The 21,766-nt window shown below is 53.1% G+C and overlaps 1 protein-coding gene and 1 long non-coding RNA gene across 5 annotated transcripts in view; one reads left to right on the forward strand and one right to left on the reverse strand.

The window, feature by feature from the left end:
* Positions 1-21,766, reverse strand: part of Arhgef10 (Rho guanine nucleotide exchange factor 10) — a 91,011-nt gene that overhangs the window by 5,411 nt on the left and 63,834 nt on the right. For all 4 annotated transcript variants that reach the window (NM_001427033.1, XM_063275478.1, XM_006253400.5 and 1 more), the window contains 9 exons: positions 21,230-21,345; positions 20,675-20,802; positions 20,433-20,533; positions 18,765-18,886; positions 17,944-18,030; positions 16,510-16,736; positions 15,796-15,953; positions 11,788-11,930; positions 4,113-4,287 (listed from right to left, as the gene is read on the reverse strand). In NM_001427033.1, coding sequence (NP_001413962.1) covers positions 4,113-4,287; positions 11,788-11,930; positions 15,796-15,953; positions 16,510-16,736; positions 17,944-18,030; positions 18,765-18,886; positions 20,433-20,533; positions 20,675-20,802; positions 21,230-21,345 — 1,257 coding nt within the window. The remainder of the gene's footprint in view (positions 1-4,112; positions 4,288-11,787; positions 11,931-15,795; positions 15,954-16,509; positions 16,737-17,943; positions 18,031-18,764; positions 18,887-20,432; positions 20,534-20,674; positions 20,803-21,229; positions 21,346-21,766) is intronic.
* On the forward strand, positions 910-8,904 carry LOC102557538 (uncharacterized). Its single transcript, XR_001841680.3, has 2 exons — positions 910-1,865; positions 5,362-8,904. It is a non-coding gene; the product is annotated as an uncharacterized LOC102557538 (long non-coding RNA).

Genomic DNA, 21,766 nt, shown 5'->3' on the forward strand with positions numbered 1-21,766 from the left:
GGTGGCTTCTAAAAGTGATTTACCAGCAAAGCAAGAAGGGTGAAAGAGTCGCTAGATATTTGCATTCATCCAGAAATACATCTTATATCCTTCATTCTCTGTTCTCCTACGTGTAAACAGTGTGTGTGTGTGTGTGTGTGTGTGTGTGTGTGTGTGTGTGTGTGTGCGCGCACGCGCGTGTGTATTTTTCAGAGGAATTTCGCTTTACACCTACATTATCTTAAGTATAGTAAGAATCTGGGATGCGTTCCATGGCCTTTTCAAAGCCATCCCTTCTGTCAGAAGTTTCTTCAAGGAGAATGAACAGAATGGCATGGTAGAGTCTCGCAGTGGGGTGAGACCTAGAGAGGAAGGATGGGAAGCCGGGAGACAGACACCCTGCATGGATGTGGAGATAAAGGTACCTCGGTGCGAGGTAGCAGGGCCTCACAGGAGCCCAAAACACTGACCCCACACCCTTACTAAATGGCCTTAAGTAATAATAATAATGATAACATAGTGAATGATAACAAAAAGGAAGAAAGCAAAAGAGCCCGGGTGCTGCTATTTTTTATTTTTTTACCTGCACACACACACACATACACACACACACACACACACACACACACACACACCCCTGCATGGAGTTCCCCATTCACACATAACCAGGAGCGCAGGTTAACTCACAACCCCCTTATGACTAGGTTTGGCACTTGGAAAACACACAGTGGTCCTTTTTTGTAATAGAAAACTTGGCCCCTTTACTTGGCTGCATCACTTCTGGAGGTTGTGACCGCTCTACCGGTGTGCCCTAGCACCGTTGTCACCCCACTCTGACTGCTCTGAGTACTGGGGACAGGACAGGAAGCACCTGGGCGGTGACACCGGGGCGGCCTAGGGCCTTCCCACGCTGCAGCCACACCTGTTCCTGTGCTCTCGAGTCCCGTGCCTGTGCCCAAGCTGAAGTCGTGCACAGCGTGGTTTACATCAGGAGCCCATGCTAAATGGCCTTAGAACTGAATTCCATGAGGAAGGGGAAGGCGACCTTTTGGGAACTGATTCATATGTTCCACGGGGTGGTCTCGGGACCTCTCAGAGGACAGCTCTCTGATCAAGTTCTGACGATTACAATGTCATTTTTTCTTCTCTCGAAATCTTGTTCTTTTTGGCATTGTGTCTCTCTGCAGGGCCTAGTTGGACTTTTACAAGGACATGAAAGGACGGTTGCCTGCGCTGCTCCCACACATGCCTGCACGTGAACTTCCTGCAGTACATCAGTGGCTCGAACACTCAGGCTGTGCTGCGGCCCTCGGTGCACACTGCTCTGAAACACTGCCTTGATTCTGTCTAAACCACAGCGTGTGCTGGAGATCAGAACAGCCCACAGGCACCCTCTGGGAAGTTGGCAGCTACTGTTGGACACGGGAGACAGAACCCGGCCCTTGCTCTGGCAGGGCTCGGCTGAGTTAGTCTTCCCCAGTGACCAGGCTCCACTGGAAGAGCTTGACACTGGAGGGTGTGAGCCTGACGAGGCCTCCCGAAGGTGGAGTGGAAGCCACTTAACAGACATCACACGATGCCTCAGAGTGCAGTTCAGCCCCAGGCTCCCTAGCCCACTGTGTCTGACACACCTGCCTGTCCTACCCATGCACAAATAAGGACAACAATGAGCTACACAAGGCAGATGAAGATCTGAGACAGAGGGTCCCCAAGGCTGTGTCCTACACGGCTTGCGGCAGTCCATCGTCCGTGGTGTGATCAAATATCTGACATCAGCAACTTAAAGGGAAGACTGACTCTGGGCTCTGTGGCTTCTATGCCTGTGGCAAGCCGGAGAAGGAAGGGTGTGTGGAGGGAAGCTGTTCATCGCACGAGAGCTGGGAAAGGTTAGGAGTTGTGTGTGTGTGGCGGGGGGGGGGGGGGGGCATCTGTCCAAGGCATTCCTCCAGCAACACGACTCCTAACTAGACCTCATTTCCTAGTTTCCACTACCTCTCAACACCACAAAGTATGAACCCATCGTTAGATTAGCCAGGGCCCTCATGGTCCAACCTGTCCCTTACCTTAAACCTACGGGCTTTCAAGGGAAGTGTTATATTCATACCATAGCACTTTTGAGAGACTCTGACACACCCTCTGGCCGATGAAGTGCGTGAGCCTCTGGGAAATGGCCCACACCTCACAATCCCATGAATCTGGTGGTGCCGAGGGCCAGGCTTCAATAGGGAAGGTTGAGACCAGTCAATGTCTGGCCAACTGGAAACAGAGGAGGAGGCTGAGCAGTGGCAGCCCTGGCTACAGAGTGACCGGAAAGGGACATGGGTGCACCCTGCTGTGTGCCTCAGCTGCACACAGAACGCTGCACACCCAAACTGGGGAGTCAGAGTTTCCCAGCCAGCACTGGCTGCTGCCCGTGCAGGAGGAGCCACACTGGTCAGTGCTGCAGGGGAGAGGAAGTGGGCAAGGGTGCTTGCACGGGCACAGGCACCCTTCCGGCCTGAGTCTGTAGCAGGAATTGCCAGTGGACGTGCTTAGAAGCCGGACAGAGGAGAGCAGCACACAGGTCATTTTTAAAATTGGGTGGACATTGAGGTCATGGGAAACACTAGAGAACACAGGGTTGGTGAGATGGAGAGCCCCAGAGTCACCTCACTGTTCACCTGATGTTCTTGCTGTTTGGTCTCACTGTATCATGTACAAGGATTATTTTCATAAAAATATTCAATTCCCCAAACTGCACTCACTGGCCAATACCTCCTTTCCCCCATCTCTGACAGAAACTGCAGGGGGATGAACACAAGGCAGCCCACCCCCACCCCCGCCAACCCTCCCCCACCCACCCCTACCACCTCCCTCAGCCGCACACAGGGCCTGTGGCCAGGGCACATTCCTGAGGTTGGTTCTCAGGATTCCAGGAACCATGGCAACCACAGCTGCCTCCCTGGAGGCCACAGGGCACCGAGTCAGGATCTGGGCCCCAGAAGCCTTTATCACAGAACAATCTAACTCCTGCCCCTTTCCATGTCAATAGAGAGTGCAGGGCATTCTCTGGCCCATGCAGGCCTGTGCTGGCAGCTGGTGCTTCTGACATGGTTTCTGTCTAAGGGCTAGCATAGATTGCAACAGCAAACACCTGTCCCGATGGCCAGTGCTTAAATCAGTCAGGTCCAAGGAAGCCTGCTTCGGGGGCCAGCCTTGACGCTGAATCACTCTTGTTCTCTAAAAATAATATGTATCACAGAAACCTCCATTTTCCTAATGAAATAAAATGGCCTACAGCATCTAAAACCGGTTGGTGGCCAGTCCCATGGGAAAGCGCATCAGCAGCCCTAGATGCCTGTGCCTCTGGGCTCAGTGGATCGGTCCAGCGGCCACCTTTCTTGCCTCTCTGTCTCCCCACTGTTCCTCAAGGGTGGGTGCGCAGCCTTTCTGCATCACGACCCCTAAGGTATTATTATGCTTTTCCGAGGCGTCGTGGCCTGGCTTACCTAGGACCCTCGTGTAAACCCTAGCCAACACAGAATACCGGGCAGTTGGCAGGCGGTTAGCTCCCCTCACCCTGACTGCTGACTTTCCAACTCAGCCCATTCCTGTGCTCGACATCCCCATCTCCCTCCCATGCTCTCTCTGCAGCCTGTTGGGCAGGACCCAATGGACAAGAGGTGGGCAAGACCTCCTCGAGCCTTTCCCAGCATGGTCATCCTCCCAAAATCCACCCTGCCGTGGCCTCTCCCCTCTCTCTGTTCAAAGTTTTCAGCGATTCCTATTGGCCACAGGTACATTCAGGATGACTCCTTTCACCTGGTCTTGCCTCTGGCATCCCCATGTGGTCCACTGTGGCCACTAATGCAACCTTTGTTACACTCGTGCACGGGACGAATAGCGGCCTATACAGATTACATGCTCGTATACATGGCTCACACGCTAAGCCATGCCAGGCACTACACACAGTGGCTGTGCACCTACACACACACACGGAGCACATGTGAACACACTGGCTATGTGTGCATTAGCAGCTGCTGTCCCTGCCGTCCCTTGAACACCTGCTGCCCTTTCCTCTTCCTTCTGAGGTACCTGACTGCAAGCTGTACTAGGGACCGTGACATTGGGACCCTCCCTTCCTGGGGGAGTACCTGGCAACATGCTATGCACGGGGGCGTCGATGTTGACATCCTGCAGGTGCTTCAAGGTCTCTGTGTGGAAGAGGCGAAGCGTGGACCCCGAGGTGAAGGCAATCCAAATGCCGACCCCAGCCACAGCCATGTGGGAGATGACCATCCCCTCGTCTTGGTGGGCCTCCAGCTGATTCTGGGGGAGTAGAGGAAGTAAGGTCACTCAGGGAATCCAGGGGGTCCAGCCAGAGTCTACAGCAGTGCTGCAGGCCAAGACACCACACAGTAGGGCAAGGCTGAGCCACTCCCGAGGATTGTGGGGATCGCCAGAGCTCAAGTCCGAGACTGCAATAGCACCAGTCCCCTGCCCACAGCCACGCAATTGCAGCTCTGGGCACAATGCTCTTAGACTTCCCCAGTAGGCAAGTCATTCACAGAACCCAGTGCTGCTTGCCTTTATCACGGTGCCCTCACAAGCTGAGAGAACAACTACAACGCAACATGAAAGGGGACTGCGGGAGGGATGGCTGCTGGTTTACATCCAAGGAGACACAGCCCACTGAGCAGCACAGCTATGGATACCTGGGAGGAGGCTGGCCCCTCTCTCTAATCCAGGCAACGACTATCAGTCTCCCTCAGACATAACATCGTCCTAGAGCAGTTTCCCCTGAGGCCTGCCTGAAGCAAGCAGCCCTGTGGAGTCTCATTCCCCGACGGGCACCCTCAGAGCACCATTACCACACAAGGCCTTGCCGGCAAACCCCAGTTATATGGTCATGGAGACCAGAGGGGGTGTAGAGGCCAAAGCCAAGTCAAGGCACAGCGTAGCAGCACCCCAGAAAGCCAAGCAATTCACAGTCAGTATCAACCTTGGCTCTCTAAATCTGAGCAACTTAAGATGCCCCAGGGGAGAGGACGGACAGCACTGTGTCCTAAGAGAACAAGGGGGCAGTCAGAGGCAAGAGGCTCGCCAAGGTCACGGTACCCTACACCCACACTGATGCTCCCAGGAGAGTCGGGCTCAGCTAAGGTACAGCCTGCATCAGCCGTATCTCGTTTTAATGGAAGATCCCAGGGTGGAAGTGGCTATGCTTGCACAGGGGTGGCAGAACCCAGGTTAGGAGCTCTACCGGGAGGTCTTCTGACCTCACCTCCTCCGCCTGTTTCTTCAGGCGGCTTGATGCTGGCACACACAAACTAGACTGACTTTTGGATATTGATCTTGTAACCTCCAACCTTGCTGAATTTTATTTTATTTTTAATCTGCCAGCATTGTTCCGGACTCCTTAGGGATGCTGTATGCAAGACTATACCTTAGCAAAATCACCTCCTCCTTCCAACCGACACCCACTCAGACCAACACCAGCATCTCAGGTAATAACACTGTGTGTGGGCAGGCGAGGGGGCGGGCCCCAGTCCTCTGCGTGTGTTCACTTACACTGTTGCTATGCCGACACACAGCTTCCTCTATGCTAGCACTGGCCTGGCCCCTGAATCCTCCCTGTGGGTTCCCGCTGAGCAGAGTCTGTTTAATGTTCACTGGATGGCCCAGGGGACAGTTCTTCCTAGATGCCTTCACATGGGAAATGAAATACGTGGCCCACACTGCCACCCCCACAGGGGCTGTCTGCTTCATTCTGGATCTCTGGCTCAAGACTGGGACAGTCCTGGGATGCTAAACAAGGCTGGCACCCACGGGTCTCAGTGCTGGCATGGTCTTCAGGGTTCTGGGACGCCCACTGGTCACCCCCACCCCTGCACAGTCCGGCATCACTGGAGGAAGAAGCGTGGATTGGCAGATCCATCTGCTTCCTGCTTAACTCTGACCATAACACACACACACACACACACACACACACACACACACACACACACACAGTAGATCTCTGTGATTTAACTCAGATCACAGAGGAGGAGGCACCTTCCTCGTGGAGGTGCCTCCAGACACAAGGAATAAATGTCACCAGCCCAGGATCCTGCAACTGCTCTCTGGGTTTGGACCAGTGGGGGGTCCTGGGCATGATCCAGTGCCAAGGACCAGAGAAAGAGGTGACTCTGAGTCTCATGCCCAAGCGAGGGACACGGGGTCAGGGGAGGGCCGGACTGCTCTGTCTACTGTTCTCATGGGACAGCTAAGGTCATACCTGCCCAGCTTCCTGGTCTCTGGAAGTCAGCACCGACTCCCTCATAGCAGATATTGTGCCCAGCCTCAGGCAGAGGTCAAGGCAGGCTGTTTCACCTTGTATTGCCTTGTTTTTTGTAAGCGCCCAAGGGGCCTTCTCTTCCCACCCATTACCCTGCGCTCATGTTGGGTGCAGAACTGTCTGCAGGGATAGAGGACCCTCTGCACATCCGGGACACAAATCTTCATCAGCACTGCCCCTCGGCTGAGTTCAAGGCGGAACAGTAACTGCCCCGGGATCCTGTGGAAGCTGAGTCACAGGACTTCCAAGGAGGACTGAAGAAGCAGAACAAGAGACCGCAGCTTGTGAGGATTAAACAGCAAGTTCCTCCTTTCTCTCCATGCCGCAGGCCTACCCAGTCTTCCCTGAAAGCACACGCAGCTAGCCGCAGCTCCTGGGTCTTCAATTCCCAGCCACCTTTTAAGTTTGACTTCCAGTCTGCGGTCTGCAGCACCTGAAGGGCTGGCAGTGCCATCTTCTGAGAAAAGACATTTCACAACACCTGGTCTGTAGTGAGGTCCCTGGATGCGGATGCCACATGGCACATGTGGTCTTCAGGAGGGAAATGCAAAGACTGCACTGGGGCTTAAGGACCAAGGAGCTAGCTCCAGCCATCTTGGCTGTTCCCATCTCTGCCTGCGGACCAGGAAGCCGAGCGGCAGCCCACACTCTTCCCCTGGAATCCTTACCGCTGAGATGAGAAATGCAGACTCCTGCTAATGTGGAGTCTTCCTGGCCGTGTCAGACCGGCTCTGCCCTCTCATCCCTCATCCACTTGGCCCACGCTTCAGCCCGAGGACCACAGTTCCTCCTGGAGTCACATCTCACTCTGACACTCTCTGTGGTATCCCTCCTCATACCTTCCTCGTGAACTCTGCTTATCTTGATGGGGGTGGCGATGAGGCCCCGTGGTTTGATTTTTATAGCCCTGCAGACCAGGAAGACAGGGCTGACTCAGGGCTGACACAGCGCTTGGCCATTACAAGGCCAGCTCTGACCTGGGTATGGCTTTACCATGCCTGCTGAGGACTAGGCAGAAAGGAGTCACCAGAGCGCTTGACACTGTCCCATGGCCGGACACACTGCGGGGGTCTGCTCTACGGTACCCGCACTTGGCAGGTGCAGAACAGTATGTTCTAGATGCTGGATGAAGGGTCACATGGCATTGGTTCAGTTCTGTGATCCTGGCCGTGGATCCCTTAAGTCTGATGCTCTGTTTGAAAACAGGAACACAGGCCCGGGACCTGTTCCTTCCCTTCCTGCAGAACCGTTTCTGAGCATGCCCCGGAGGTCACAGGGGTGCCAGGACGGATGTGTGGAGCCTGGGTCTGTGCCGCTGTGTTACTTATCACAGAAGAGCGTGGCTGAAGACCACTGTGGCGCGGCTCTATCCCTGTCCTGGCTGTTCATCCTGGCTGTCCCTTTATCCCTCGTTCCTTCTGTCCATCCAAGTTTAGTATAAAGCAAGGAGAGCAGAGATTCTCCAGTGATGAAGCCAGAGCTGTGCTCGTGGCTCTAGGAAAAACGGCTGGGGAGTTAGCATCCGAACCCCAGAAACGTCAGCCTGCTCATGGGCGCAGATTGCTTTAGACCTGCATCAGCTCTTTGAGACTAGACACACACACACACACACACACACACACACACACACACACACACACACTCAAAGGCAAGAAAGAAAGCTAAATACAGCTGAGAAAGAGAAAAGATGGCAAGGTTCTGGAGAGACTCTCAGGGAGTAAGACCACTCTTGCAGAAGACCCATGCTTGGCTCCCAAGTTCCCATGTTAGGTAGCTCACAGGGAGCCTATAACTTCAGCCATGGAGGATCTGATGCCCTCTTCTGGCCTCTGTAAGCACTGGTACTCACGTGTATACACGCACACACGCACGCCCGCACATAAACACAGAAATAACATGTGGAGAATACAGTTCCTCCCTATGTGACAATCAGTATAAGAACTGCCCTCATGCCTTGTGTTGTCTGGGAGGCATTCTGACCCAGGCTGCCAGGTTATAGACCCCAAACCCAGGACACGCTGACCTCCGAGCCCTCTCATTCAGTCCCACGTAGCTGTGATGATGCCTCGCCCTCAGAGCCTCCCTCCTAATGGCTCTCCACCCTGCATCTCCCAAGCTCAGCCACAGGCTCCCAGTCTGTGCAGGAAGGCAGCCCCCTCCAGCAGCAGCACCCCCATCCCAGCTGGGGGAACACAGGTTGAGATCCCGGGCTGCACCCACATCTCAGCTGTGGCTGCCCACAAAACAGGAACAGCATGAATCTCATTTCCCCAGAAAAGCAGGTTTTGCTTCTCTATAAATGTGCCTAGTTATTTTGGGGCTAAAAATGGCACCGAGGGGACTGGTACACAGATTCCAATGCTCTACTCCTGAGACTCGGAAGCCTCCAGCACTGAGCCTCTCTAGAGCATGTGGCATAATAAAGGGAGCATTACCTTAGCTTGGTGGCCTTCTGGGGAAGGCTGCACAGAGCACCCCCAGCACTTTGGGTTTTAGTTTACTAGTATTAATAGCAGTAACAGTGATGAGGAGGACGATATAGTGCTGCCATTTGGGGAAAGACATCTTAAGGGAGTGTTAGTATGTCCCAGTATAAAAATGACCGCTACACTACACTGGCTCTTGTGTGTGTCTTTTAGCACGAGTGCCACCTGTGTGCCGTGCTTTATGTGGGCATTTCCCTTCACCAACAAAGCACCCCTGACTTAGAGGCCCAGAAGAGCATCGGGTGACACGCAGCTGGGCTATTTTAGACAAAGAAACAGGCAGGTGACAACTGCTGCTCATAAGATCTGCCCTGTGGGGCATGTCTACACAGGTTTTGGAACTTTCTAGGAACGTGATTTCCAAAGTGATGTCACTGGTACCAGTGAGGGCTGCAACAAAATTCCAGGAGTTGCTGTGGTACTGGGACTTGGTAGGTCGCACTCTGTGCTTGAAGGACAGGTTCTTACAACAAAGGTAACCGAAGTTACCAGGAGACTACAGGGGTAGGGTGGGGTGGGGTGGGTGAAGGGGTGGGTGCTTGTCCAGGTTTCCTTCTGCCTCTCCTGTGGCTAGCTGGCAGGATGCTGGGAACACAGAGAAGCCACTTCATGCGAGAATCAGGAAAACGGATGCAGATGAAGCCCAGCACTTGGATGGAGGCAGCAGGATTTTCAGTTGAGGTTCAGTCTCAGAGTGAGGGAAACTGTCTCATTGCTGTCCCAGGAAGCTTTGAACCTGCGGCTGCCCAGGAAACCTAGTGCCACCTGTGCCTTTGCCCGGATGGAAACATCCTGCATCACCTCCTGACACCTGAACTGCCCTACGGAGCCTGCGGGCCTGAGGCAGCGTCTGCACCTATGAGCGCCATGTCAGACACACACTCTGGTTTGCGGCTTTGGCAGCGGGAGCATGGTTAGACGGGGGGGATGCTGAACACGCATGGGGCCCTGGATTCTACTCCCAGCAGGAAAACCTCCCCGGGTTCTCTGCATCACTCTCTCCTTGAGGGAACAGCACATGCCACCAATGCATGTCCTGAAACAGGTGTCGGAACAACGTCTAAAAGTGTGATGTGTGAACTCTTAGCAGAACGGCCTGAAGTCCTGCTCTGGTAAGGTGGTAAACCCCACCATAGATGGCCTACCAATGTTTTCTGAGGCCAGTGGTGATGGCAGTTTGACACTGAAGTCCTGGAGATTGCTGAGCGGTCATTCGAAACTACCCCACCCCCAAAGGATGAAAACAGAAACAAACCAATGTGTCCTGAGCCTACATAGGGATGGGCTGGGTGAGAGAAGGCTTAAGACAGATGGGGTGACTGGGAATGAGCAACCAGTATAACACATGGTATAAGATATAGCTAGAAAATACCAATGGCGCAATGAAGGGTAAACAAACAATACATCTGTGAGCTGCAAACATACAGACTGGGACATAGGATGGGCGACCTGGACAGACCTCCTTTCTCCAGTGAATGACAGGCCTGCGCACAGCCTGTACTCCCCTGCTTCAATGCTGTGTAGTGGGCTTGTGCTTAACTAGTCCCTCCCCCGCCCGCACCCCCGGCTTCCAATTACTGTACCCTTGAAATTCTGAAACACAGAGCCTAAAAGGTCTGAGCTTACACACACTGGGAAAGAGGAACAGGCCAGTGGCGCACAGAGGGTCTTAGAGAGGGGATGGCTGTGTTTGCTGCCGGAGTGGGCATGGGTCACTGATCTCTGCACCACCTCGTAAGTGGAGAGCAGTGAATACTGCGGATGGAATATCAACTCTGGTCCTCGTAACATGGGGAGGGGCGGGAAAGGGGCGTGTGGTGTGTGGGGGTACAGAGGTGCTCCAATCTCTCTCTCAACTTTTGGCTCAGTTTTGCCAAGAACCTGATGTGGCTCTAAAAATAAAGTCTGTTCCCAAGACACCACCCTGCTGTGCAAGTCGCGCTGTCACCACCGAGGCTGTGGGGTGTGTGACTGTGTGTCTTGCCTTCCCTGCCTCTCAGGCCCTCTGCACACTTTCTACTGGGTTGCTTGCCTCTTCCTTCCCGTCTAGGAAGACCTCGTTGTATGCTAAGTACGTTAATCCCTGGTCCTATGTACAAGGAATATTTCCCCAAATCTGAAAACGAATGGTTTGGTGCCTGTGTATTAAGTATCCGATGTGAAAGGAAGGTTATGATGCTAAGTCCCAGTGTCCTTCCCAGCTATGCTAAGATCTGTGTGAGAGGCCTTCCCCCACGGCAGAGTGGTCCCCACACTAATCCTGCTGAAGGTCCCACATACAGGGAGGTTTTGGGGGTTGGGAAGGCTGGGCTGGCTTCCAGAATGGCTGGCTAGTTCTTCCTGCATGCCAGGACGAGTCCCCTGGCCCACTGGTGAGGAAGGATAGCACAGTCAAGCCCTGATCTCTGGTGTCCCTCCAGACTATATCGAAGGCATCTTTAAAGCAATCTTTCCACGACTTAGCAGGAGTGGTGGTTTGAAGAGGAGCGACCTGCAGAGTCTTGTGTTTGAATCGTTGGCCCTGGGGAGTGGCACTATGGGGAGGTGTGGCTCTACTGGAGTTGGAATAGATGTGACTTTTTTGGAGGAAGCGAGTCGCTATGGGTGGGGCTTTGAGGTCTCAGAAGCACAAGCCAGTTCTCTTCCTGAGGACCTCAGCTCCTTCTCCAGCCTCATGTCTGCCTGCACGCTGCCATGCTTAAGAAGCCTCTGGAAGTGAGAGCCAGCCGCAGTTAGATGCTTTCCTTTCTTGCTGTGGTCTTGGTGTCTCTTCACTGACCCAGAGAGCAGGTAAACACAGAGTGACTATGCCCCAGAGACGCGGTTAGGAAATGGTGAGTTGGATTTTCTAGGTAATCTTATCTTTCTAAGCAAAGCCCCCGAGTGCCTTTGTTTCCCACCCAGCCCCTGAATGCACCACCCTTTCCTATGGAAAGCCTAGCTGCTTCCGGGCTGCATCCCGTCTCCAGCAGGCTGCAGCAGCAGGGTATGTCTGACAGCACTCACCTCTACGGTGTGAGTCTCCACGCTGGCCATGAACACCTGCCCTCCCGAGGCTGCCCACAGCGCGCCCTCCACCAGGAGAAGGCTTCTGACTGGCAGGACACCCAACTTGATCACTTGCTGGGGTTCCGAGTTCCAGGATCCATCTAGAAAGAAAATAAGTTTAGTTTCCCCTGGGTTCAGGCAACTGTGAACGGGGACAGGGAAACAGGGCCACACGTCACTGCAAACCACAACTCAAGTACCGGCCCTGTGGCACGTGGAAGACAGAAGACGGCAGGCAGGGTGGACGGCTTCCTACGGGTCTCAGCAAGGTGTGCCGTTACCTGGCACGTCTCTAGACACCTCCTCCGCTAGCTCTAGGTTAAGCATCAGTTTCTCGATCTGTAAGATGGGGCAGTGCTGCCACAAGCCTCAAGCCTCATTCCAGGAACTAAAACTGAAGTTCAGACGTAAAAGGGTCTGCCACACGGTCCCGCAGACGCCACCGTGGCCCGGTGGTAATGTGTGAACTGACTTGCTTGTGTCAGAAGGATTGTATCCAAAAACCACTGGGCAGATGCTTATGCAGTCAAAGCAAACAGTGATGTGTGCGGCATCTCAAGGGGAGCGCTCTTCACTGGAGGTGAAAATAACAAAACTAAATGAAGGGTTCTGCTCTTCAACGCCTCCCTCCCTTCCCTGACCCCCAGGAAGCCGAAACGTGTTTTAGTTTGAAAAAGTTACAGAGATCCGTGATGGATTAGTTCTACCAGGACTCAAGGATGCATCGGCAGCATTGCGACTCCATAGACGGAAAGCAAGGTTTAAAGCGACTGATGGGGCCGTCTTCTAAGACCTCTCCAGTCTTCCCCCTAGCCATTCATTAAGCCCCAGGAGTCTGATGGTAATTAGATCATCAGTGTGGCTTCCCTGCTCTGTTCGTGCATGTGTGCATGTGTGCGTGTGTGCGTGCGTGTGTGCGTGTGTGCGTGCGTGAGCGCGTGTTCTTTTAGTGCAGAGGAAGCAAGGCCTCAGCTTTTTCTGTCAGACCAGAACCCCTGAGCCACTGAGTAAAAAAACTCTGAGCAAAGGAAGCTGCGCTTGGCTGTTAGGCAGAGGTGGGCAACTGAGTGATCTCTGACTGCTGTGCGGTGCTTCCTGTTACAAAGCACCTTCGATGGGAATTCTGCCCCCGAGCCGGGGCTACCTTTCATGCAGCAGGTGCACTAGGCCCGAATATGGTTAGATACAAGTGTGCACACATACATGCATGCATGCACACAGAAATACAGGTGTGCACACAGCCACACGCACACACACACACACACACACACACACACACACACACACACACACACACACACACCTCCCTTCTCTCACCTGTCCTAACATTCATACAAACATCCTTCCCATGTGGTACTCACAGCCCTTCACCACACCACAGCCTGTACCTGTGAAGGAATACACTCCCGGGGCAAGCATGACATGAGAATGAGGACGAGACAGAACCCTGCCCACAGGCTGCTAGAAGAACTCAGTGCTGTGGATGAACGGGACGGTTCCTTTGAAACAGGAACTCCAAGATCAAAGGTGGGATAACCCACTTTGGATATTTTGCTTTGGTTAAGACTAGACTACCAACAATTGGCCTCTGTTTTCTGGCCAATTTCTGGCTAAGCAAGCTCTCCCTTCCTTAGATATTGTGCTCTTGTCTCCCGGGGAGGGCCATGTGCAACCTGAAAGTGTGTGAATCTGGGCCAATAGGACTGCCTCCCCAGACAGCTTCTTCCTGGGTTTGTGTGAGGCCAGAGCTGCCAGGCAGGTCACCTGCTCCATAGCCAGACTTTGTACATAAGCTAACAATACTGATAGTTCCATGGCCTCACAAACTCAAAGTTTCCCATCAAGTCCCAGGTTTCCAAGCCCCACTACAAAGCAACTGTCCACTCTGTCTGGGAAGCCCACAGTCTCCGACCAAGAACAGACCTATGACAGACTCTGTGGCTCAACCTTAGGCTCTTAGGTAGACCTTAGGCTCTACCACCCAGGCCGACCCACAGTGCTCAGGGGCCTTAAGACACATCAGGAAGGCTGCAAAGACAGTGGGACTTAGGGGTTGGGGATTTGGCTCAGTGGTAGAGCGCTTGCCTAGGAAGCGCAAGGCCCTGGGTTCGGTCCCCAGCTCCGAAAAAAAGAAATTAAAAAAAAAAAAAAGACAGTGGGACTACGGAAACACCGTGAGCCATGATTCATCCTATATAACACAGTACAGGGCTGGGCTGGTCAGACTGCACAGAGATGGGGCTTAATCCTTTAAGAGATGAACACACACGGAATGAAGAAAACCAGATGGCCAAGGGGAAGGATCAAGGATACCCAACTGGAAACCTGAAAGACAGGGTACCATGGACAGGGGAGCGTAAACCAGAGTAATGGCAATGGAAAAGTCAGACAAAAAAACCCAAAAAACAAAAATCCCAACCAAGATTATACAAAACTCCCTGAGCGTGTGCTGTCTCTAAGGGTAAGCAAAGAAAACAAACTGGGGTGAAACCAAAATATCACAAAAAATCCGATGGAACAGGAAGGGGACTAGTGGGTTTTAAATGGAAGAAAGGGTTGGGGACATGGCTCTGGGGCCAGGCTTCTGCTCTACGTGCAAGCACAGGGCTCTGATCCATTCAAGATGATGAAGTAAGTCAAGGTGAAATGGAATTGTGTTCTAAGTCACTATGTAAGTTTTGATAGCATACTTTTAATCTAACTTAGGCAAACTGCACCAAGAATTGTTTAAAAGCTCACATACACCCATAGTAATGGAAAACTGGATGTCACCTTCTGAAATCTCGAAGACCTGTTACAATCCCCCAGAACCACCTCCCTGCCAACTTTCAAATAAATAATCAATATCCCCACACAATGTGGGATCAAAGAGAGGCCGGGAGAACACAAGGTGCAGAGTCAGACAGCAAGGCCCAGCAATGATGGGCAAAAGGGCTCCCCAGATAGTATTTGTCCTTGACAGTGCTCCGTAGGGTGGCAAGGAAGTCACTGGCCATTTTGAAAGCTCACTAACAAATATTCAGAAAGCACTGGGGCCAGAAACCCCACATCTTATTTCGGAGACAATGGCAATGAGACTCCCCCCTTGGGACATGTAGGGGTTCAGTAGGGTGGCTTTGGAGGTGCATGCATAGGGCCTGGGGCCAGTTCCTGGGGAGCTCTGGGGACAGGTGTGTAAGGCTATGGGGTCAACCTGGGCATCTGGTGAGCATGCCTGTCATGCTGTGCAGTGGCAAGGACGTCCCTGGAAGGGTATTTCCTTGAGGCAGCAGCTGAAGCTGTGACAAGAGCCGACAAGAGCAACAGTGTCCCACCCACAACAAGATGGTTCCCAAAGTCTGAAGGACAGTGTGGGGCTGCTTTGCCCTCTCATCTGCTGGGAGAGCCACAGAGGGGCCAGACAGGCAGGGAGGCAGGAAGGGGCTCTGGAGGAGAGATGTGACCTGGGCAGGACTCTTCTGTCTCCATCAGAGCCCACCGGGATGACTAGTTGAGTACCGCCATGCTGTAGGAGGGCTGGAGGGTGAGTGGCACACACGAGAGCCGAGAGCCTCTGAGGTGATAAGGGCTGGGCTCGGTGTTTGAGACTGTGAGGGCAGATGAGGCCCTCATCCACCACGGTGCCACGTGGAAAGGTCACCTCTGGAGAAGCCATCCCTGGGGGACTGTCATACCCCCACGTAAAAGTAGGCTTGAGTGATGGAGGAAAGCCCTGGAGAATGTGGGAGATTTAGTGTGCCCAACAGCACTGGGTGGGGCCCTGAGGCTGCTCTGGGTTAACCTGAGTCACCGTGGAACAGGAGGAAGCCCCTGGAAACCAACTTTAGAAAAACGTCCCATGCGCCCCTCAGTGCCTTTTCGGAAAGGAGCGAGTCACACGGGTTTGGAAACAGGGGTGACAGCCCCCATCCCCCATGATGAGACCGACTTGTAGCCAAGGGTCAGGGGCTGAGCGTGGGTGGTTACCTGGAGCCTTGGTGTAGCTGGCTACAGACCCATTGACCAGGCCTGCATACAGGCCGTGCGGGGAGCAGGCCAAGCTCATGACTGTGGACTTGTCAGGCGTGTAGAAGTGCTGGAGCCTCACCTTCTTGCAGCCCTGACTGCTTTTGTAAATGGAAATGCTGCAAACGGAGGGGCACGTGTTAACAGGCCTGCTGCACCTGAGAGAGGACCCGGCGCTGGTTGGTATCAGCGAGTGGCACAGGTCCTCCTCACCTCCCTCTTTCCTCCCCCAACACTAACACACACTTGACCACGTTAAAAAAAAAAAGCCCACAATCATTATGGTTACATTCTTAGGGCTTAAGTGAGAGTTCAGGGTCATAATTCATTCTTTTCCTATAAATTTTAGAATGTTAGTTTTAATTTTTTTTCCATTAAGTGGAGTTAAAGTTCCGCATGATTGTAAGATATTGTTGCTTTATTCCAAAATGGAACAAGAGTTGTCTTTTTAAAGAAGAATTAACAAAAACTGGGGCAAGCACTAGGGAGCTTTTCCCTTAAAACAACAACAACAACAACAAAAAACAAAAACAAAAAAACCAAAAACCAAAAACTATCAGACCTCTTATCAGACTGATTATCACAGGCCTGGCCTCCCCTGCACCTCGCCTCCCCAGCGTGGAGGTGACGTGTCTTGCACCGAGGACAGTAACTAAAACGGTGTGTGTTCTCTACCTTCCCTCCTCTGTGCCCAGGCAGATGGTGGGCACGTGGGGTGCTCTCGACGCTGTGGCCTCTGGGTCCTTGGTGTCAGCGGGCTCTTGGGGCTTTGACTCCTCCGCCGGGATGTAAATCATACACAGGATGCGTGACTCCACATTGAAGCACTCGATGACTTTGGGGTTGGCACTTTGGAAGGAGACAATGGCGACCTGACCCATCTGATTGCTGCAGCTTCCGATCTAAGATGGGGGAGGTGAGGGAGAGAGGGTGTGACGTCAGGCAGGTACTGATCTTCACGGGTGAGACACGCTCAGAGAAAGCAAACGGGGCAAAAGGATTCCCAAGAGAGCACGTTTTCCTTTTCGACGTGTTAAATTTGGCCTTTTAAGTTTTCAGTAACACGGGCACAACTTTATTTTCAAAGCGGCAAGTACGCGCATCCAACACCAGATGCTCATTCCATACACGAGTGCAGGGCCTGGTCGCACAATCACTTCATAACGTGCTGAAGAGCAAATTAGTGCCAGTGTTAAGTAAGCTGGCATCACAGGGCCTTGGCACTTGTCCTTGGTGAAAAGACAAGCCTTTCCAGAGGCAAAAACTGGAAGGAACCCAGCCCAAAGGAGGTCATTCCAGGGGCACACTGTGTGCGATCAGGGAACACACTGTGCGCTCCTCCCTCCAAACCGGAGCGTGCTCTGTACCTTCCACACTCTCCTGAGTGCATTCCACACGACAAACAAGGGAGCCCCGCACACCCTGCTGGAAGGAGGGCCAGCCATCGGGTCCCCCGGTCATGGGTGATTGCGAGCCTGCATGCATGTCTGTGTGTGCACCAAGCAGTGGCAGCTAGGAATCTGCAGAAGGGATCTATCACCCAGGAGTACAGCGTCTCCACTGGCCCCCAGGCAGACACACTGAACGGGCAGCCGGCCTCACTGCTCGGTTCGGGACACTATTAGTGACAGCTCTGAGCGGTAGCTCTGCCTGCACATGGTGTCAACTCAGAGCGGGGGGTGTGCTGAGAGGGGTAGTGGGAGGGGCCGGAGGCCAGGGACCAGGCCCAGGGACGATCTTCTGGTGTGCACTATCCAGACGTCTGAGCATTGCCTGGAGCCTGGGTTTGGTGTAGGACAAATTCTTCCCAGCCGTGACACCAGGGTGAAAAGTCAGTGATGTGTTGGAAGGTTAGGAAAGCCAGTGTGGTGAGACACCAGAGCATGACGCGCCCAAGCCACCTCACGGCGTCTAAGTTCGTTATCTTGGGCCTTTATTCCACTGTAGAAGTCTCCGACGAAAAGGGGCAGAGGCCAACATTTAACCGCCCAGGTCCAAACCTCACTAGGAGTGCTGTTTGGAAACCTAACCTGGTAGTCTCCGCTCAGCTCCCCTCAGCCACCTGCCAGCTCTTCGTCAGTCGGCCTAGAGCCGAGCAAAGGTGCTTACCCACAGGAAGCCACGCGCCGTGGAGGGTGACGCTGGTTGGTTATCGTTGCTTGGGTAAGGCTCGGGGTTATAAGCTGCACATTCGATCTGCAATGGAACACAACGCGTGGACTCATCCTTGGTTGGCTGAACCATGGCTCCAGCCCAGGGATACAAACGGCCAACTGTGTTAATTTTGCAAGAGTGAATTCCCAAGGTCCTTTGTGGTTTTGCCTTAGAACGCCCTCAACCAGGTCAAAGCCAGCTGGACATGCCAAGTCAGCCAGGAGCACCCAGTGAGGAGCAGGGAAGCCGACGCCATGTCTGATGGCCTCCCTAACACATGAGCTGTGTGGTTTCACGGGGCAAAGGTTCTGAGGCTTCCACAGGCTTGCTCTCTTGAGCCAGGGACAGGATAGTCCCCACGAAGTGGATTAGTGGCCAGGAATGTAGGAGAGAGACAACAGCGTCAAGTTATTTCTTAAAGAAAGACTCGGTACCTTGTCAGTGGCACGGGACCTTGGTGCCTGGCACTGCGGCAGGGAAAGAGCACGCTACTTCACGCTGAGAAAGGCATCAGAGCCCTGACCTCTATAGAGAGGGACTATTGATCGAGCTGGGGCATCACAGAGGAGGGAGATGCTGGAACAGTGGGCATGGGGCCTCCAATAACCTTAGCCAGCAGTCTGCCACTCAGACAGTGGCTGGGCCTCACTGGCGGGCTCCCAGCAACCATCTCCAATACTTCCAAAGCATTTCCTCTTAACTAGAGTGACAGGGTCCAACACTAGCGCTCCCCAAGTAAGTCCTCTGTCAAAGCGGGCACCGCCCAGGATCCTCACCTTGAACTCTGGCTGCTTGGCCACCATCACAGACGTGTGTCCCACCAGGAGAGGGTGTGTCTCTTTCTTGGCGAGGCTGCCATCGTCATCCACACAGAACCATCCCATATGGTTTTCCTCCTCTGCGGGCACATTCAGAGAGAGCTGAGCTGAGCTGCTGGGGTGAATGCCCGTCATGTCCCAGCAGCTGTACCCCACCCTCCACAGCGGGTGAGCAAGAATGATTCTATCTTGGGAAGCAACACTGCCTTCCTCTCCCTAACTGGAGGTGTGGGTGGTGAGGGGACTGGGGGAGGGAGACCACTCACTGCTGCAGCCTGCCAGCATGTCATGGGGCCTCACGCTCCCTGTCTGCTCCCGAACTGAACACACCAGCAAATAAAGCTGGGCCCACGCAGATTCATTAAAACATTCATAAACATGAAGACGTGATTTACTCCTAAAGAAAGTGGCCACCTTAGCCCTGAGTGAATACAGGGGACAGCTTAGCCTCACGTCATTTTACAAGGCATCGTCCCTTTGCTTGTAGAGGCACAACCCAGTGAATCACCCAGGAGGGGACAAAGAGCTATGTCCCTGTCCTCAGTCAGGCCAGGGGACCCCCTTTCACAATGAGACTCTTTTTCCTTTCGCTAAGCATTGCTTTCTAGGGGGCCAGCAATGGCCGGATTGACTTCTGTTGTATTTTCTCTCTCGGGTGACTTCTGGGAGAGGCCTTCGCAAATGGTGTACACACCTATCCAGGTACAGGTAATCACTCAAAGGCACAGACACCCACACCTGCACACGCACCAGACTTCACTCACTACACTGCACACAGGGCCCTGCAGTATAAGCTGAGTAACAGAGTTCTGTGTGGATATGAACTCTATGTAAATCCTACAGAGAAGGATCTCTCTGTGGGTCTGCCTGCCTGCCTGCCTGCCTGCCTGCTCACCTATGTATCTATCACCCTTTAGTCTATAGACCCATCCACCTATCACCAACCTCCATCTGTCTACCGAATTTCCTATCACCTAACGCTCTATCTACCTGTTACACATCATCTACCTACCAACCTTCTGTCTACCTTATTCTAATTTATCTGTCAATTTGCCAACCTTCCTATCATTTCTCATCTACCTACCTATCTACCTACCTACCTACCTACCTACCTATCCATCCCTCCATCCATCCATCCACTCACCCACCCGCCCACCCACCTACCTACCTAAAAAGGGTAGATGAACCAGCAAGCGGTTCTAAAGCCTCATCTAGCCAAAGGAAAACCTCAGGACTGATGTTTCAAGCTGGGAGTCCTGAGTGACACGACCTGATACACTGCACTGCCTGTCACAGGAGGGGCTTAGCACAGAGACTGAGATGCTGTGCCCTTTCCCCTCCTCAAAAACTTCCCATGCCTGGGCTTTCAGGCTCCGGACCAGGGCTACAAGAATGTCATGCCACGATAGAAGAGGCCACTGGTGTGTTCTGCAGGCCCTGAGTTGTAATACGATCTTGTAACCTAACTTTCCCACTTTAGAGCTATGCTACCAGGCCATGGGAAGTTTTCTCTCTGCCCTGGTTTTACCCTCTCGGGTGTATGCATAGTCGCATGACCTCTCTGACGCTCCTGAAACATCCCTTTCTTAATAGAGCATGCCCAGTCAGCTAAACCCCGTGTCTTACCAAGGGCCAGCTTGGCCATCTGCAGGCTGCTGACCCAGGACTCCTTGATGGCGGGGGTAAACGTATTGAACACAGCGGTGAAGAATGTGGGCCGCCCTGACCTGCCGGAGAAGAGGTGCATTCCCTTTACAGACTGCCGGTACCACGTACACTTAGTCTGCACATTCTACCGCGTGATGAAGCACCAGGCCAGAAAACACATCTGACAAAGACTGCCCCGCTTTTGCTTTAAGGTTACTGACTTGTCCTGCTTTCCCGGGAGCTGTAACTGAATCCTGCAGCGGTCGGCGGCTCTGATCGCATCTTCTTTCCTCAGGATCAGCTGCTGTAAGCCAGACGTCCAGTCGTGGGCTACTGACTGGTTTAAGTTCTACAGAGGAATAACACGTTTATTGGCTTTTGTTGCTTTTGCTTTGTTTTGTGACAAGGTCTCACTGTAGCCTGGGTTGGCCCGGAACGATGTAGCCCGGGCCATCCTCCTGCCTCATGCTATCAAGGGCTGTGATTACAGGCATGAGGCAACACAATTTTCTTGAACCCAAGTTTAGAAGAAGAGAAAAAAACAGAGCTCTACCATGGAAACCCCAGGGAGATGCCATTGTGTTCATGACTGGCTACAAACCCCCTGGGGTTGACATAATCAAAACTGCCACAAGGGCCCAAACAGCAGAAGAGCCCAGCTGGGACTGCTCCATCCTGGAGAACTGAGGGACGAAGCTGTGCTCACAGATCTGGAAGCCTCAGCAGGCATCGCGGCAGGCACTGTGGCACCGTCCCATCCTGGAGGCCCCGCTTACCTGATAGCTCCCCCGGAGGTTTCCTATCAGCTGCGAGATCTGGCCGACAACATTCAGGTCGTGCAGTAGGTTCTGCAGATCCTGGTACAGCTGCCCTGGCCCCATGTAAACTTTGTCTGAGAAACGAGAAGACAGAAGGAGAGTGAGTGGCTTACCCCCTGCCTGGGGGGCACCGAAATTCATTTTAGTTTTGCTTTGCTTTCTTTTTTAAGTTGGGGAGGATCTAGAATGGGGGAAAAATAGCTCCAGACACCTGGGAGTTGTTCCTTTGCTAACTGCTTTTCTGAAACAATTTTACACGTAGAGAATGACGCCCTCCACCTGCCTTCCACCGGGTCAGCATCTCGTCTCACAGGACTGCATACTGTGATGCTGGGGAATGGCACAGAACTCACTGCCCCACCATATCTGTTCATTGTTCTTGTCCTGGTCCAGCCCATGTCTCTGCACTCCATGAGTGTCCTAGCCTTCACCTGCACCCAGACTGGAGCAGTGTCACTGTCTGTCTTTGACGAATTCAACTCCTTTAAAAGACAC

The sequence above is a fragment of the Rattus norvegicus genome, chromosome 16 (genome assembly GCF_036323735.1).
Source record: "Rattus norvegicus strain BN/NHsdMcwi chromosome 16, GRCr8, whole genome shotgun sequence".
NCBI classification, from domain to species: Eukaryota; Metazoa; Chordata; class Mammalia; order Rodentia; family Muridae; genus Rattus; species Rattus norvegicus.